At 35.2% G+C, this 17992-nt stretch overlaps 2 protein-coding genes across 3 annotated transcripts in view; both read left to right on the top strand.

The window, feature by feature from the left end:
- Positions 1 to 525: 525 nt before the first annotated feature.
- LOC137388779 (gelsolin-like protein 1) lies at positions 526 to 10620 on the top strand. 2 transcript variants are annotated; one of them, XM_068075229.1, is made up of 12 exons: positions 526 to 572; positions 823 to 903; positions 1234 to 1307; positions 1815 to 1889; positions 2565 to 2639; positions 3750 to 3877; positions 5077 to 5281; positions 6399 to 6497; positions 7569 to 7660; positions 8039 to 8117; positions 9375 to 9470; positions 10288 to 10620. In XM_068075229.1, exons 1-12 carry the CDS (start codon positions 548 to 550, stop codon positions 10378 to 10380), a joined length of 1122 nt encoding a protein of 373 aa, XP_067931330.1. In that variant the 5' UTR covers positions 526 to 547; the 3' UTR covers positions 10381 to 10620. The 2 variants fall into 2 exon arrangements, with proteins under 2 accessions (XP_067931330.1, XP_067931331.1); XM_068075230.1 differs by lacking the exon at positions 526 to 572 and adding an exon at positions 610 to 622.
- Positions 10621 to 13689: 3069 nt separating this feature from the next.
- The window catches only part of LOC137388778 (uncharacterized), a 41074-nt gene continuing 36771 nt past the window's right edge, over positions 13690 to 17992 (top strand). Inside the window, exon 1 of the mRNA XM_068075228.1 lies at positions 13690 to 13867. Coding sequence (XP_067931329.1) covers positions 13789 to 13867 — 79 coding nt within the window. The 5' untranslated portion in view covers positions 13690 to 13788. The remainder of the gene's footprint in view (positions 13868 to 17992) is intronic.

Here is a 17992-nt window from a genome sequence, read left to right as displayed (position 1 = left end):
GGTATGTCTAAGACTGGTGCAGCTCTGTCATATGGCATACGGTATGTCTAAAACTGGTGCAGCTCTATTTGTCATATGGCATACGGTAGGTCTTAAATTGGTGCAGCTCATTCTGTCATATGGCATACGGTATGTCTAAGACTGGTGCAGCTCTTTCTGTCATATGGAATACGGTATGTCTAAGACTGGTGCAGCTCTACAATAATACAGAGAGAAATGTCTGTGCCTCTGTATTCTGCAATTTGTGGTCTAGCATCATTGAATTTCATAATCATAATTTGATATGTCAAATGTGTACAATTATGTGCAGCCCTAATACCTGCAGCTTATCACTTTGTGTTTCCATTGAATTGATGTGCAAGCATTAAAAAAATGTTCAAAAGTCAGACAATTCCATAGTGTTCCATAGACAAACACCAACAAAGTTGAATAACATTAATATTTCGTGATAGTGGCGCAGCACTAGATTTTGATTCCACCCTAAAACAGCCTCTTCTGGCAAGTAATTAGCATTGCATACTCCAAGCTGTGTAGGCTGGCAAAGGTCATGCTTAAGGTCATGCCTTCAACGGGTGAGCTTTGCAATTGCCTCTCATTTCTGCTGCAGGTCTAACCATGGCAGGTATGATAGTGGTAACATGGTAACATGCGCTACGATAGTTAAAATCAATATAGTTAATACTTTTATTTATTTTTAATATATTATATTTTTGTAATGTATAGATTTTATACTTTTGCTAGTTATTTTTAAATGTAGGCTAATATTGATTATATTTCAATCGTGTAACAGCACTTTTTAAAAGTATGTCTGTCTTTATTAAGGTCTTGTTAAGCCTAAGAAGTATGACTGGAAGGACTCAAATCTCGCACTGTTTGGGTCCAAATTAGAGAGAGAAGTGAAGAGTAAGTAAACTTTATCAGCTCTCTTATTATACGTTCATTAAATGTTCTACAGAACTCAACAGTATAATACACTTTTTAATATACATTTATATATCCATATTTATATATATGCTTATAATACTTATATATTTATAACTTTCATACGTTTTGTTCCTTTTGGCATGTAATAAAAAACATTGTTTTGCTGATTGCCAATGCCAATAAAAAGTTGTACATTCAATACATAATGTCGACCCTTTGATAATAATACAATTATTTAATACAATATATAATAATAAACATATTAATTATAGAATAAAATATTAACAATATAATAAATATTGCTTGCAGAAGCTTCAGCTGCCACTGAGCCTGCTTGGGAAGGGGCAGGACAGGAAGTTGGATTAAGAATTTGGAGAGTTGAGGTGAAATTTCCTTCTTATGCTATCACAGATTATTTTTAAATTGTTTTCACCATAAATGTGTCATATTTATATTAAATGATTTATTGTTGCAGTTTTTGATTAATGAGTATTAAATTATACATATGTGCAAATTTTTGCTTTTCTATAACAATAATTTATTATGACAGTGTTTCATGTTCATAGCAAATGTTTGTAATTAGAAACAACTCATCACACTGCATGGCAAGTGCCTGTTATGAGATGCTTAGAGCATGACTTTGTATAACAAGTGCTTGCTATGAGCAACTGTGCTCATGTCTCAGTAGAAAAAATGTTTGTTACATAGAGCTTGGCTCGTGACACTGTATGGTAAGTGTTTGTTACGAGAAGCTCAGAGCATGACTTTGTATGGCAGGTGCTTGTTCTATAGAACTCAAAGCATACTGTGACAAATATTTGTTGTGATGAGCTGCGGACATGACATTATATACTGAGCGTTTTAACAAGATGCATTAACACTGCTTTTAGAAATTCAAGATCCGTGATTGGCCAAAGGATGAATATGGCAACTTCTACAGCGGAGACTCTTATATCATCCTTAGGGTAAGTCACTCGTGTACATCTGCATGGTAACTAGCTGCATCTGGTAGGTAACTAGCTGCATTTGGTAGGTAATTAGTATATAGCTAGTAGAATAGAAGGGTCGAGGGGTGTAAGTAAATGCAGTGTTATTAGCAATTGTGGAAGTGAACTAAACAAGGTCTGAGTGCGAGTGGATACAGTAAAATAAATCTATGGCTATGTGGGAGGAACTGATTACTATGTGTAGCTCTGATATCACGGCCCTAGCTAACCAGGTGCTGCTGTAATGAATTTGAAAACAAAGTCGGCTGTATTTCATTCAAACTTAGTGGAATCTCAGCTCACCAGTTGTTTTTGCATTAAAAGGTAATATAATAATAACATTATTTTATTACGTTAAACTGTAAGCTTTGCCAATCTATTTGAAAGTGGAGAAATATTTTGCGTTTAACAAAGCCAAAAATGAGGTGAGTTGTTAAAAACTTCACCAAACTGTATAAATACATTCAAACCTGGAATATTGTAGCTCAGTCCTATTTTCTTCTCGTCTCTCTTATTATGTGTTTATTATTATTATTATTATTGATTACACTTTATAATCCCTGAATTAGTCCTCCTCGCCGTATGACAAGTCACACACACTAAGGTTTATACAGACACTTTGCATATTTAAATATCTAGGAGTGTTCATTGTAGACATACAACCCAAAGCCTAATAGTGAACTTTTGGCCTGGGATCTTCATTTCTGGATTGGAAAATACAGTTCTCAGGTAAATACATGGTCATACCTTTAGAAGCCTAAGTGCGAGGTATCAGACGAGAGATGGGTTGGATATTTTTTTGTGCTTAGTCAGTGGCTTGGCCATTTGCGTGTAAGCATTGTAATCTATTAGTAAAAAGGATAACTCTATGGATGCGTCAACTGTCTGTAAGCACAGTTATACATTACTAAAAAGGATAACTCTATCAATGAGCCAACTGAATGCTAGCAAAGTTATATATTAGCAAAAAAAATCACTCTAAAGATGTACCAATTGTATGTAAGTATAGTTAGATATTAGTCTAAGATGATAGCTCTATGGATGTGCCAACAACATAATAATATAGGAATTTAAAAAACGAATGTGGTTTAAAGTCTCTATTATTAGTTCAAAACCTGATAAAAATACCAGATAGTTGCAGGTAATTACCAGTAGCAGAGACTAGCCTGTGATTCTATTAATGAGTTTGGGTTTGGTGTATTAGCAAAGGTAGTTTGTTTCACTAATATTGAAGCTAATTAATGCTCTCTGACTGCATTTAGCTTTAGATCGCCATTGAGGCGCCTACAGAAGAGCATCAGTAAGACTGGAACTCTCATGTCTGTGGAACATAGGCCATATTTATTTAAATAATAATTTATTGTGAGTTTAAAAGCTTATCCTGAAATAATCCGATGATCCAAGTTGCGTTACATTAACAAGGTTTGTTACTGCTAGTAGAGTTAGTTACAAAATCACAAATTATGCTGGCTTTTAGCTTGATAATAGCTCGTCCCTATGTTTTTATAACTCAGTCAGTTCACAAGTTGGAAACAGGAATACCCGCGAATTAAGAGAGTTTTGTCCCTCACAAATTTGTATAAGTTTTATGCTTGCGACAGGGGGAAACGACCCTTGCGATATATGTAAGCCTACACGGCAACGTGTCGCGCAAGCTATTTAATTTTTTTCCTTTCACTCCTTCCTATTTTGAAAGCGTGCTGCTAAGTGAGACAGAAATGCGCCGCTATAACCTCTGGTGTAGAATTCCTTGTTTTTTTAAATAAATAAATGGAGGAAAGTGATTCTTTAAGTGAATTTCTCTACAGTATGTTAAAGCGCTGACACATTTATTTACAGGATGAGTATGGTACGGCAGCGTATAAGACTGTAGAGCTGGACACATTCCTTGATGATGGCCCAGTTCAACACAGAGAGGTTATGGGTTTCGAATCAGAAGCCTTCAAGTCTTATTTTGAAAAGATAGTGTGAGTGTTTGATATATACTCAATCCGTTGCCACAAGGAAATCAACCACATCAATAACACCATAATTAGTGATTGAACTTAATTCGCTGACTACAGCCTGGAATCTCGTAGATATCAGCGCTAATTAGGTCTGGAATTCAGGTTACTGCCTTCTCTCAATTGCTGTCTGTTTTCAATTAAGCTCGTTAATTAGATCTGAATCATAAAGGATGCCAGCAAAGTTAATATGAAACATTGCTGGAGGTATTCATGAGTTATGAATTCGGGTCGTTGCACAAACGCCCGCCCCGCAGGGACACATCTCTGTAGAGATAGTGCTTAGTCTACTTTCCCATGTCTATTAACCTTTCTATATTTCTCATGTGTTTTATGTACTTAATATTAGGAGTAAATCTGGTGATGCCTGGGATTTCTTGTATTTTCAATCAGACAACCTGTAGGCGGGTCTTTTAGAGGCTGGTTTTCAGGAACCAGACAGAATTGTAAAATAAAATATCTTTAGTGACCTCGAGGAAGGCACGGAGCATATGCATGTGAAATTTGGATGGAATTGGCCAAAAAATATGGCACTGCATGGCGTTCATGCGGACTTACAGACAGACATACACAATGGCGAAGTGGAATTTATTAATATATGTGTTTGTGTGCGTATCGGTCTGCCTGTTAGTCTGCGGAAACACTATTTGTTTCCACATATTTAGGTCAATATCATCCAAGCATATGCTTTGTACCTCTCGCCCTGTTGCGAAATATATTTGGCTTCATTACAACCTTCTGGTTTTTGAGAACCAGCCTCTTGAACACTCTTCTGTGCGAAATAAAAGAAATCCTAGACATTGAGCTTACTGCTAGTATGAGAGAAAATTTAACTAAATATATGTGAGCACTTTAAAAGTCTGACTTTTAATTATTGTGACTTTTTATTATTTTAACTTACTGTAGTATTTGAGCACTGTATAAACAAAACTGTAAAAGTTTATTTTGTTTGGATGCACAACTTTGGGCCATAGTTTCCAAAGCATATTTATTCAATATTTGTGTCCGTAAGAAATCATTGTTTGTTAATCATTTGTAACACGAGCATTCTTGTTGATGCAGTGAGAAGTTTAAGCGATAGTGTATACCGACCTATATATAGGTTTGTGCGCACTATCAGGTAGGTACGCTGTAGGTATATGGAACACATACATACATTGTAGGTATATGGAAGGAGGTGTGGCTACTGGATTCCGTCATGTTGAGAGAGGAAAATATGATCCCCGCTTCTTCTTGGTCAAAAAGGTCGGGCGACGTACAGAAGTAAAACAAATACCGATGAGATATAAGAATGTGAACTCGGGGGATGTCTACATCATGGATCTAGGACTAACCATCTATCAGTTCAATGGTCGTAACTGCTCCAAGGTGGGTCATGTTAATTACTACTGACGCTGTCTTTTAATTTCGATTAAATTTGATAGATGAGGTTAGATAAAGGTTATTACTGGCTTTGTTGCATCAGATGTGCCTCCCAGCTAGCTTTGTCTAGCTGTAGAAACTTCTAGAAAGGAGTATGACTCATGAGCAAGGTGAATTTGGAATTGCCTTTTCTTTGTATTACTCTGCTTATTTTATAGTCAATAGCAACCTCAATTCACTAGGTTTCATGTATTTAATCTACTTGGAAGACCCTCTGCATATTTTGTGAATGATGTTAGATTGGCTAGTTACACACTATGACAAGCCTGTTACAAGCCGCAATAGACAGCCCTACAATAGACGAATCGCAAGGAACAATAGATATAGTAACAATGTAGTGCTATAGCATTACAATTCACGAATCACGAGCTGCAATAGACATATAGCGTCTTGATAGACGGATAGCAAGAAATAATAAATGAATGATTGAATATCAACTTTATTTACGAGCAGTGCACGAAGCCATCGACGTCATAGAAGTTACGATAAAATAATAAAGGTGATTACTGTCAATGAAGGAAAGAATAATATTGCTCATCAAAGATACAAAAAGATACATACATAGGTACATAGCACTATGATATACGAATCACAAGTCACAATAGATGTATAGCACTATAGTATGTAGATTAATCACGAGCCACAATAGATATATAGCACTAAAATTAACAAATCACGAGCCACAATAGATATATAGCACTAAAATTAACAAATCACGAGCCACAATAGATATATAGCACTAAAATTAACGAATCACGAGCCACAATAGATATATCGCATCATGATAAACAAATCATGAGCCACAATAAGAACTATAGGCTGTTTTCAAGTCTACAGGCTCAAATCATATAGAAGATAGTTTTTTAAGCTAGTGAGTTTCGTACCATCGCTGAGTTCACCAGCTAATATGTTTGAACACAACGAGCAAAGCTGAACTTTGGGTTATTGCTATTCAGGGCACCGTAAGTTCCGAGATAAATAGCCTGTGGTTCTGCCCAATTCCCGCTAATTTAACTCAGTTCCAATTTGATTCATGGTCTAAGACTATCATCTTCTGTTGCAGGATGAGAAATACATGGCAGCTGCCTACTGTCAGCAACTGGAGTCTGAGAGGGGAGGATCCATGACTACTGTTCTTGAAGAGGATGGTACACCTACCACTGTTAGTACCAGTTTCACCTGTCTTACTGCAACAGTAGCAATCTTTTTTGTTGGTGTTACATTGAAGTTTTACCTGTAGTTGAAGATCTTTTTTTAGGTTCGCTACAGTTATAGGGTAGAATTATGGTGTCCCGTAGTCTGACAGTTATAGAAAAGTTGTAATAGCTTCTATTTGACTGGCTTACATTAGGGGTGAGAGGATCTATTCATAGAGGTCTCGTTGACAGATGGTATTTCTGCTGGAATGTAGCTCAAGTTAGCCTGTGATTCTAACTTCCTAGGAGTAATTAAATTTATGCTTTGGTCTTTTATTACTGATAATTATTTCTCATGCTTTACTCAATTGTGTCTGAGAACTTGTTTCTTTAAAACAATTAAGTTCTTATTCAGATAGCTTTGTTTGTCTTCCAAAATTGTTGACAGTCGACCGTGGCTTTCCTTACAAACTACGTAGGAAACAGAAACCTAAGTAGGATTTAAAGTTGAACATGAATTGCCGAATACATCTTACAGACTGTAGTGAAGCCATTAGGTTTTATCTAAAAAAGGCTACATAGTTTTTGTCAGACTTGTAAAAATTTGTAGCAGTGATCCTAATCTTAAAATTTGGAAATCTGTTTTCTCTTAGAGTAAAGCTATTACTGATTCCATAATTAGCTTTATGAAACATTGGTGATCATTGCCTGAGATAATCCTCAATTTGTAATGTATTTAGGCTATGCGAACCCATTGCTTGCGTATAACAGACAAATGTAACAAAATCATCAAAATCAAATCAAAATCAAATCATCAAAATACATCTTTGTGTAGGAGATAACTTCAAGTTTGTGAGTTCATGTAGGCTTCAATGATTGCTTATATCATATTATGGTACACAACAGACTTTTCATGCTACTAATTTTAGATCGTTTCATTTTGGATTCTGAGAGTGCCAGTTATATTCATTTCTTTCTTTTATTGAAACTTGTTGGAGGGGCATTTATAATCAAAATAACTTTCATTAGCTGAAGTATCCTCCTCCATCGGTTTGAGATCTTTGACTATTCTACTTCATAGTTATTATTGGTTATAGCACGAGTTCTTTGAAAAATTAAAAGTAGAAGAAGGAGATTTCGATGATGATGAAGTTGATGGAGCCATAGAAGGCAAGAAGAGGATGTTTAGGTGAGTAACTAACATCACAGACACCGCCAGTTGTGTTAGAAAAGAAAGCTTCATCTCTTTTAAGTCTATCATTTCTTTTTCTTTCTTCTTTTTTTCTTCTTTTATAACAATGAATTGTTTCTTCTGTTTGATCACTTATACTCAGTGATCAGCTGATCACTTATACGCAGTGATCAGCTGATCAAAACCATTTATTTCATTTAAGAATGGAAGGTTTCATACTGTGTTGTAGTCACTAAATAACCTACATAACATAGAAGGTGCTCCGATGTTACTTGCGGGAGTTGTCCTCTCAAAAGTAGTTGCCAGTGATGAGCTCAGTTTCCTTTTCCTGATGCAGATGACAGTGTGATATGATATCTTCTGCAATATTTGTAGAATCTCAGATGCGACCGGCAAGATGAACTTTGAACTCATATCTGACGGAGAGCTGTCCAAGGATAAGCTTGACAGCAGTGTAAGTATTGCAGTTGTGTGTATAATTTAGGTAACACAGCTCTACTGTCAGTAACATAGCTATACTCTCAGTAACACAGCTATACTCTCAGTAACATAGCTGTACTCTCAGTAATATAGCTGTACTCTCAGTAACATAGCTGTACTCTCAGTAACATAGCTGTACTCTCAATAACATAGCTATACTCTCAGTAACATAGCTATACTCTCAGTAACATAGCTGTACTCTCAATAACATAGTTATATTGTAGGTAACATAGCTATATTGCAAGTAACATAGTTATATTGTAGGTAACATAGCTATATTGCAAGTAACATAGTTATATTGTCAGTAACATAGTTATATTGTCAGTAACATAGCTACATTGTAGGTAACATAGCTACATTGTAGGTAAAAACACCGACTTATAGGTAGCAGAGCTGACTTGTGTACAATATAGCTGTATAGTAGGTAACACAACAACATGGCTTTGTAGGAAACTACATGATATACAGCTATAACAGTAATTATACATGTTGCTAGGCAACAGGTAGGTAGAAACTACATTATATACAGCTATAACAGTAATTATACATGTTGCTAGGCAACAGGTAGGTAGAATGCCAGTAAACAGAAATAATATTATTGCATTGCCTCCGTAGAATTTTTCATTTTTCGAAATGTGATCTGCCATGATTAAGCGAATGCAAGGTGGTGAGGCTAGCTAAAGGAGACGTGCTGAATTCAACCTTCAACTGTACATACATTAACAGACAGGTTTCAATTGTTTGAAAGCGAATTGCAAACCTCAATTGCCCTAGACTTTTCACAGAGTTACTTTACCGTTAACATTTGGCAGTTTGGTTTCAAATTCTTTTATAAATTTAACAGGCCTGACAAATGCCTTTTAGTTAATCCTTCATGACAGTGTAACACTTAGTTCATTTGTATTATATTATATTCAACACAAAGTAGCAGGAAATCATATATCATACTTTTTTTAAATGCTCTATCCAGAACTTGCTTTCCATCAAGTATGTCCAAATATCAACGATGGGTATTTTTTATAGCAAAGGGTGAGCAACTCTGCACCGGTTGTTAACTTACACCTACTGACATAAGGAAGACACACTTTTATAGTTCTTTTATATGAAAGCATCATTAGGGTGCATAGCTCAGCAGAATGGAAGGTTTAAAAGCATGATTGATAAGTCCGTGTCATCATACTTCTCGTACATGATAGATCGACCTAATTATTGTATACTTATATCACTGCAGGATGCCTTCCTTATCGACACTGGAAAGGATGTTATTGTTTGGGTAGGAAAGAATGCATCAAAGGCTGAGAAGAAATCTGGCCTCATGTATGCGCATGTAAGTACTTATAGTTGCTGTTTTGGTTTCATGTATGTAACATGTACATGTGTGTATGTATGTACATGTAAGTATTTATGTTTGCCATTTTGATCTTATGTTTGTATAGATAAGCATTCATTCACTCATTTGCCTGCATGTAAGTATCCATAGTTATAATTTTGACCTCATGCATGTATGTGTAAGTACTCTTAGAAAGTATTTTTGAGGGTTTATATATACTGCGCTGATAACCGTCATTTTGATGACGGCTTATCAATAATAGAAGATCAATAATCATCTACATATTGAATGTGCTGCCAGATGTATAAACTCGACCTCTCCTCGTATGTAAATATGTATTGCAGTGTCCAGTATGAGTCAATATTTTGTCTATATGCTTGTGTATTCATGCACACATATTTTAATTGGTCTTGTCTAAACAACCTCTATATAGTTTTTATAAAATATTTTTAGAACTTTTCTCACTTCTCAATGTATTCATCACTAATAAATTAGGAGTTGTCTTCTTCATGTTATAAATAAAACAAGAGTTGTCTTACTAACACGAAACAGGTTTTTGGACAGCCAATAAGCTTTAAAAACAATGTTCTTGTATAAAGGGTGCAGAAATCTTCTGATTATCTGCATCAATGTTATTTTTTATAAATTAGCTTTCAAGTTGAAATTGTTATACACTTATGAAAACTGGCACTATCAAGCAGAATAGAATTTAAATATTTTAATGTACGATACGTTACCTTTGGTTGCTATTTCAAATTTGTGAATTGTCTGTTCTATATTCATTATTTGGGACAACTTAAATCATGTATTTTAGACATTTGGCCTGCAAGCCAGCAATCCACTAGCCTCTTTCACGGTCATGTCGGAAGGTCAAACTACAGAGAAATTTGACCAGTGCTTTCAGTAAGGAGAGACTGTTCAATGTACCATTAGCTTTGGTCATATGTGTTTATAACTGCATTTATTTTCAGATGAACATCTCTTCACCGCCAACCATGACACTTCTTTCTTTTAACTAATTCTTTTGCGTTACTCGTTTGTTTTTGTTCTCTTTGCCATTTCATGTTCTTAAAATCTCTTCTCTTTGTTACTTTACAGAATTTAAGTGTTTATATCAGAAGTCAATAAATCATTTCATTCAGTCAAATGCAAGACTTTTTTATTGTCTGCTTGAAAAACAAGCTAGAAATGTAGTACCAGATTAACCATATGTGTAGAGTGTTGCTACATGATGTTTTCTATACATAACCTCTGAATTTAAATGTATTATTTTTACTATTAAATTGTAATGAAGAATATAAACAAAGTTTATAAAGTATGTACAAAGTTTATACAAGACAGCCAAGGCTTTTGTCTACAAGGCATTAGGTTCAAAATGCTTGCATTCTCGTGATCTGATGAGTTGAAGAAAACCTTTGCTACATGGCAACACTTTTGTCTACAATTTTTTTTAGATCATTAGATAAGTAATATCCATGATTATATAACAAGAAGGGTATAAAGTAAATGAACATCATCTTATGCTAAATTAATGACTTTTCTCACCTTGCATATTAATGTCTATGTACCTTTATAATAGTACAGGGCCCTGTTTATAGACCTCCTTCAGCTCATTAGAGGTTATACCTAACTCAAAGTGACATTGTTGTCTAATCAGCTTTTAGTTGAATGTTATAAAAGGCATATCAAATGTTCATCTACTCATGCTAAAATAAGTAAGTGTATTAAATAACTAAACTAGCTTTCTTGGAAGAAGTTGTCATACTCTTCCATATCGCTCCTTTCAGTATGTTGAAGGTATAATTTTGACTACATTATTCCATGAAAACAAAAATTAATTACTGTATCTGTTCACACCTATTTCCTGATGTCAGAAAGCATACATGTACACTTGTGAAAAGCACAGTCATGTGCTGCCTTGCTGCTTCTCATTGTCTGGTAAAGTTCACTACAACCTCTATAGAATCTTTCTAAGAATTGTGCAATTGGCATCAGCTGTTTCTAGATTGCTCAAGCGTTAGTGTGTGATATGGTGTACTTGAATAGCGTTCAAATTTCTATTAAGTACTTTTTTATTTTAACTCTTATGGCAATTGTTAAAAAATGTTGACAATTTTTCTGATGATCGGGTTAAATGTTATTCTAATATTGATTCTCTTAGCAGAGATTCTCTCAGCAGAGATTCTCTCAGCAGAGATTCTCTCAGCAGAGATTCTCTCAGCAGAGATTCTCTCAGCAGAGATTCTCTCAGCAGAGATTCCGGGATTTTAAATGATGTGTCAAACCATTATTTGATTTTATTGACTAACTGTTGTATGACATAATTTGGAAATAATTTCTGTTTAAAATGAACTTGCTGCCAATAAAGTAATATATAATAATAGTAGTAATAATAACTGATGACACGTGATTAGTCTAATAGACCTTGATGAAGGTTAGTTAGTATACCTCTACAGCGCAATAAAAGATGCTGTGAAATCTTTGTCAATATTTGAAGCTTGAAGTTTTCAGCAATTCTGAGTTAAGCAGATGCTAAAGATGTTTTCATTTGTTTCATTTAAGAGTCGTCCTCTTATCAATAAAGTGATTGCTGTGGCAATCACGTTTTGTTGAAAGCAATGTATAGAGAATAACTCCAAATTTATGAATAAATGCAACACTCAATTGTTTTCTCTCATCAATAGAGTTGAAAACACCCTGCGTCAATCAAATATTGTTGACAATAATGTATAGCAGACAACTCCAAGTTTATGAATGAGTGTAACATTCAAATGTTGGCCAATGTTTTCTCTTATCAATAAAGTGAATGCTGTGCCAATTTTTATTAAAAGCAATGTATGGTGGATAATTTCAAGTTATGAGTAATTACAACACTCATTTGTTGCTCACCAATAACCCCTAGCCAATAACAGCTATTTTTTGCTAACATAAAAGTGTGCTATTAATGAACTTGAAAAGACCCTCGGAAATAGATCTCAATTTGGTATTGTACACAGAAATGTATAACACAGCAAAGATCTCTTTAGGGTTGTAAGAGGAGTTTATTTACCATAAACATGTGTCATTATAGACATCAAACCATTGAGAGTTGTCTTAATAAGGATTATGTTATATTTGTAGTTGCAAAGTATGACCTGAAAAAATACCATATCAGCACCATATTTTGTAGAAGAATGAATGTGTATGGTTGGGTCTCTCACAGCTACAGGCGTGCTAATTAAATCTATGTTTTAAGACCTATGTTAGTATATTCCAACATACATTATATCATTTTATTGTAGGTTTCTATGATGTGATACACTAAACCTCAACTCAAGGTATTATTGTAGCTGATAGTATTGGTTTGTGCTATATATCATTTTACTTGGTAGCAACTAAAGATGTTTTCAGACCTTCCTTTTACTTGAGTGTAGATTTTGAGCTGGTAACAATCTACTAGCTCAAAATTAAATTAGGTAGTCTAGTTATCAATTTATTGGAAGCTTGCATTGAGTACAACTAGGGCAGACCACGGCAGCGTTAACATAATTTAATTGGCCACCAAGATATTTCTGCTTAGTTATCAAAATGTCTGACTTCTTTCCGTCTCACAGTCAAGCAAGTTAAGCATATTCTGTTAAAGTTTAGCGCAACTTAGCCTGTGTTTCCAACTTTCTAAGAGTAGCTAAATTTGTGCCCTGTTATTATTATTTTATTACTGACGATTTCTTCTCATGCTCCTGAGATCTCATGCTTGACTGTATTGCTCCTGAGAACTCATGCTTGACTGTATTGCTCCTGAGATCTCATGCTTGACTGTATTGCGCCTGAGAACTTGCTTGCTTGAAAGATTTTCTTTTAGTTTTACTTGCTTTCTGTAAATTATTGACAATCGAAAATGGCTTTCCCTTATGAACCAGAAAACAGTGATCTGATTAAGTTTATGAAATTGAACAAGAGTTGCTGTATCCTACAGGCTATAGTAAAATCACTAGGTTTAATCTAAAAGAGCCTACATAGCTATTTTCAAGATTGTTTAAATTTGTAGCAACAGTGGTCCTAATCTTAAAATTTGGAAATTGGTTTTACTTTAGACTAAAGTTATTACCGAATCCACCATGCACAATTTTAGCCAATCAAAATCCTGATAAACAGGATCGAGCCAATTAACCTTTTGCCCCCATGAATGTAAACAGAGAGGGCGAGTGATGCGGCAGGCAAGTAATTGAGCAGATATGCAATCAAGTGAGGACTGTATTTCATTTATAGCTATGCAGTAGCTAATCTGCTTCCGTAGTACCTGCCATGCCGTGTCAGTCACTGTCTATATAACGTCATGGAGTTAACTACTACTTTTTTAGCTTGTCACAGCATCTTGTGTCGGTATTCTATAATATGCGTGCTTCTATTTACCGGTGAGTACGTTTGTTACTAACATTTTATCACTGGTACTTACGGTATTAAAAGATTGACAACCTGATTAATGGCTTGCAGAGGCTGTAAAAATCGTCTGCTTATTTATGTGCGGAGTGTGCGTTATCAAAGAATGGGAATGATTGCGAATAGTCTGACAGGTAGATCAAACAAGGACCTCTACCTGTATACTTAACATAGTTCTCACTGCAACCACCTTCATATCTCTACACATCATAAAATATTAGCTGGTGAGGTCTATTTCCGGCAGTTTTGTCTTATACCCAGTTGGTAGTTACTTTGTGCTAAGGTATTACCGACTTTTTTGAAAATTCTTATTTGTAGCTATTTTTTGTTACACTGTATCAATTTATTGGTTACTTTATACCAAGGTATTAGTTACTTTGTACTAAGGTATTAGTTACTTTGTACCAAGGTATTAGTTACTTTGTCCCAAGGTATTAGTTACTTTATACCAAGGTATTAGTTACTTTATACCAAGGTACTAGTCACTTTGTATCGAGGTATTAATTACTTTGTAGCAAGTCATTGGTTACCTTGTACCAAGCCATTGGTCAATAAGTCATGGTTTTATGCTGTTTTGTTTAGTTTGTACACAGTCATTGGGTACTTTTTACTCAGTTCTTAGTTAGTTTACAATAGTTGTCAATTATACCAAGTAGTTGGTTAGTTTCCTTTTTAGTTAATCATCACTGCATTATCTTTTTATGACAGCCTCTCTCTACAGAAAGTTCTAGATTCCCAAACTATTGTTAAAAATAACATATCCTAATCTTGCTTGAATACTCTATCAGCAGGATATGTGTGTCAACTAAACTTTGAAACAGCAAGACTTAAAGTTTTACTGATTTGAAGTTTGATGCTAAACTACACTATCATAAGAGGGCATTTAGATTTATCCACATCTTTCACGACTAGCAAATACTGATGAAAATAAATTTATAACAAATTTTGTCTTCAAGAAAAAGTTTTCCTTTTTTTTCTCACAAAAAAAGCTTTTGTTATAAATAGTCCAACACCTTTTAGTACAAATCATTTTTGAGTCTGACCCAAGACTGGCGCTGAACATACTAGTTTTGTGTGAGAAACTCAAGCATTTGGGTACCATCATATAATCACGGGTAGTTTACTGGCACTGGCCCATAGTCTTCCTCATTATTCTCTCCAGCTGTCTACTTCACACTTTTGGTTTGTGATGATGACAATGTGGGCAGGATGCAGGCGAGCTTCACATATTCGAATAGTGAATCAGTGACAATCTTGATGGATGGCAGATGAGCCCATAACACCTTTTGGGTTAATAGCATAAATAGAATGGTCAATTGTGCTGCTATAAGTGGTGTGACAAGTATGCCAACAAGCTGCCAACCACTATGTTAGGTGGGTTATCATGCTGACACTCGTGGTGTGCTAAGGGGTTACCAAGCTGATACCTGTGGGATACCAGGGGTTATCATGCTGAAACCCGTGGGATACCAGGGATTATCATGCTGACACTCATGGAATACCAGGGGGTTACCAAGCTGATACCCGAGGGATGCTAGGGAGTTACCATGTTGACTACTCTGGTATACCAGGGGTTACCATGCTGACTACCCTGGTATACTAGGAGTTACCATGCTGCTACCTGCGGTATACCAGGGAGTTACCATGCTGATACCTGTGGTGCACTAGGGAAGTTACCATGCTGAAGTTTTGTCTAAGCACTATACGTCTGTAAAGCGTTGCCAAGCAAAACTAGTCAAACACCAACTCTCAAAGCTGAGATGAACATTGAATTAGCATCAACAAAAGGCAGCCATGCTGGATACTCCTTGAATTATTTGTATTACAAGTACATACGGCCATTATTAGGCCACATTTATAGAGAAGATTGGTGTAATAGCCATGTTTCAACCATCCACTTTTCACTGCAATAAGTTTATGCTGATCTGATTTACACACCCATTAAAAGTAGAATATATAGTTGTTATTCCCCACGTACCTGGAGCACTGTAAAGTCGGTGTGAAGGCATATAATATCAATAATAGCTTTATTAATGACCGTAGTCAAGTAATGCTGTAGTTTAGCCTCATTACTATATAAACTATAAACCATATGAGAAATTTCTTGAGTTTTCTTGTCCATAATTGAGCTTTAAAATAGGATCCCATCATATCTTGTTAAAATACTAAAGTTGCCCACCCTTTTTATCAAAACATACCCTGATAACAAACCTGTAGATAAACTGTATAATAGCCTGTGAGCCATGATCTTATTAACAACCGTTAGATAGATACTGCTTTTTAATTACCCTTTTTTTGTCAATCAGTTTACATTATGTAAATTCTATAATATTTAAATTGCAAATGAGCTAACCTTGTCAAAAATAGGCTCTGTGGTGTGGAAAACAGTAAACAGAAAATTGACAACATTTAATGCCCTGGGTTAGTCTCAGCGCATGGGTTATTTACAATTTTAATGTCTTTCAGCACACATTACCACAGTAAATATCTATACATCAGGGACTGAGGCTTGATCTTTGGAAATAGGCCTGAAAATAGATTCAATGACTTTTTGCTTGTCATGCTTTAGCCACTTGTTTTGGGCTATGACATTCTGCATAGGTGAAGTTCACCCACTTTGCTTTGCATCGGTGATATCAGCAGCATACCATGTTACATATGCAGTATCTATGCACAGTCAAACCTATGCTTCTATAATCTCTAGACTAAAGTTTTCCATTTCTTTCCAACATAATTGGAGCAAATATTCGTTTTCCGACGATACTCCATTTGAAGCTATTCAAAACATTTCAATCTGCAAATCAATGTAAAAACATGAAAACAATACAAAATACATAAGTTGAACCATAACTGTCTCGTACAACTGTTATTGTATTTACTAGGTAAATCAGACACCCTCATTCCGATTTTGTTCTCTAAATAAAGATTGGTCCACCAACTTTCAGAGTCATGAAGGTTTTTTCACAGCGTTGTAATATCAGTCTCGAAAACAACACGATTGGCGCAATAAGCTCCGCCCATAAATACGTGACGTAACCTAGCTTTTCAGGAATGGAAGTTAGGGATGTTTAGTCCGATTAAGAATGATAGAGATGAGTGTCATGAAACCCATTATTATCTAAATTCAGCCTTCAAAATAATCTCAGTCTTTTCTGAAAGGCAGATAAGCTATTTAAATTGCATATTTAACAATGAGCTCAAAAAAGCGCTATAACAACGCTAGCTTGTGATAAAATCGCGCTTTTTTGAGCTCATTTTTCTCGGCTAAACATCTTGTAACAAGCTACAAGCAATTTTAAATAGTTTATCTGCCTTTCATAAAAGACTGAGATTATTTTAAAGACTGGCTTTAGATAATAATGGGTTATAAGACACTCATCTCTATCATTCTAAATCGGACTAAACATCCCAGTTTCCGTTCCTAAAAAGCTAGGTTACGTCGCGTATTTATGTGCGGAGCTTGTTATGCCGATCGAGTTGTTTTCAAGATGGATATTGAAACGCTTTAAAAAAACTTCATGGCTTTGAAGGTTAATGAACCAATCTTTATTTCGAGTACAAAATCGGAATCAGCGTGTCTGATTTACCCAGTAAATACGATAAAAAGTTGTTCGTGATAGTTATGGTTCAAGTTAGTCTAAGGTAGCTTTTGTGCTCACTAAGATCAAATTTGATCAAGTCTAAGTTGGAAGGAGTTTTGTCAGGTGTCGCCATCACCACCCTACTTCTCAATCTATGAATCATCAAGTTTACACATCCATTCGCAGGACTCCGCAGTAGAGTAACAATTCATCATTATTATTATTATTATACTTATTACTATTATTAACTAGCAGTAAGTCTGTCCAATATTTCTTCCATTTTAAATCAAATAGCCTGCAACATATGCCTTATGCATAGATTTTTACCACGAATTGCTACACTGCTTTCCAGACAACAATCCATGTACACATGCATTCAGGGCAATTGTCATTAATACACGTTAAGACGCCTTTTCAAGTTTCTGATCAGATAAGTGCTCAAGAGGCTAGTTTTCAGGAACCGCATAAAGTTTTCAAACAAAATATTTTTGGCTATTTAGCGAGAGGTAGCAAGCATAG

The sequence above is a fragment of the Watersipora subatra genome, chromosome 2 (assembly GCF_963576615.1).
Source record: "Watersipora subatra chromosome 2, tzWatSuba1.1, whole genome shotgun sequence".
Classification (NCBI taxonomy): Eukaryota; Metazoa; Bryozoa; class Gymnolaemata; order Cheilostomatida; family Watersiporidae; genus Watersipora; species Watersipora subatra.
This window is presented reverse-complemented; position numbering and strand designations above follow the sequence as displayed.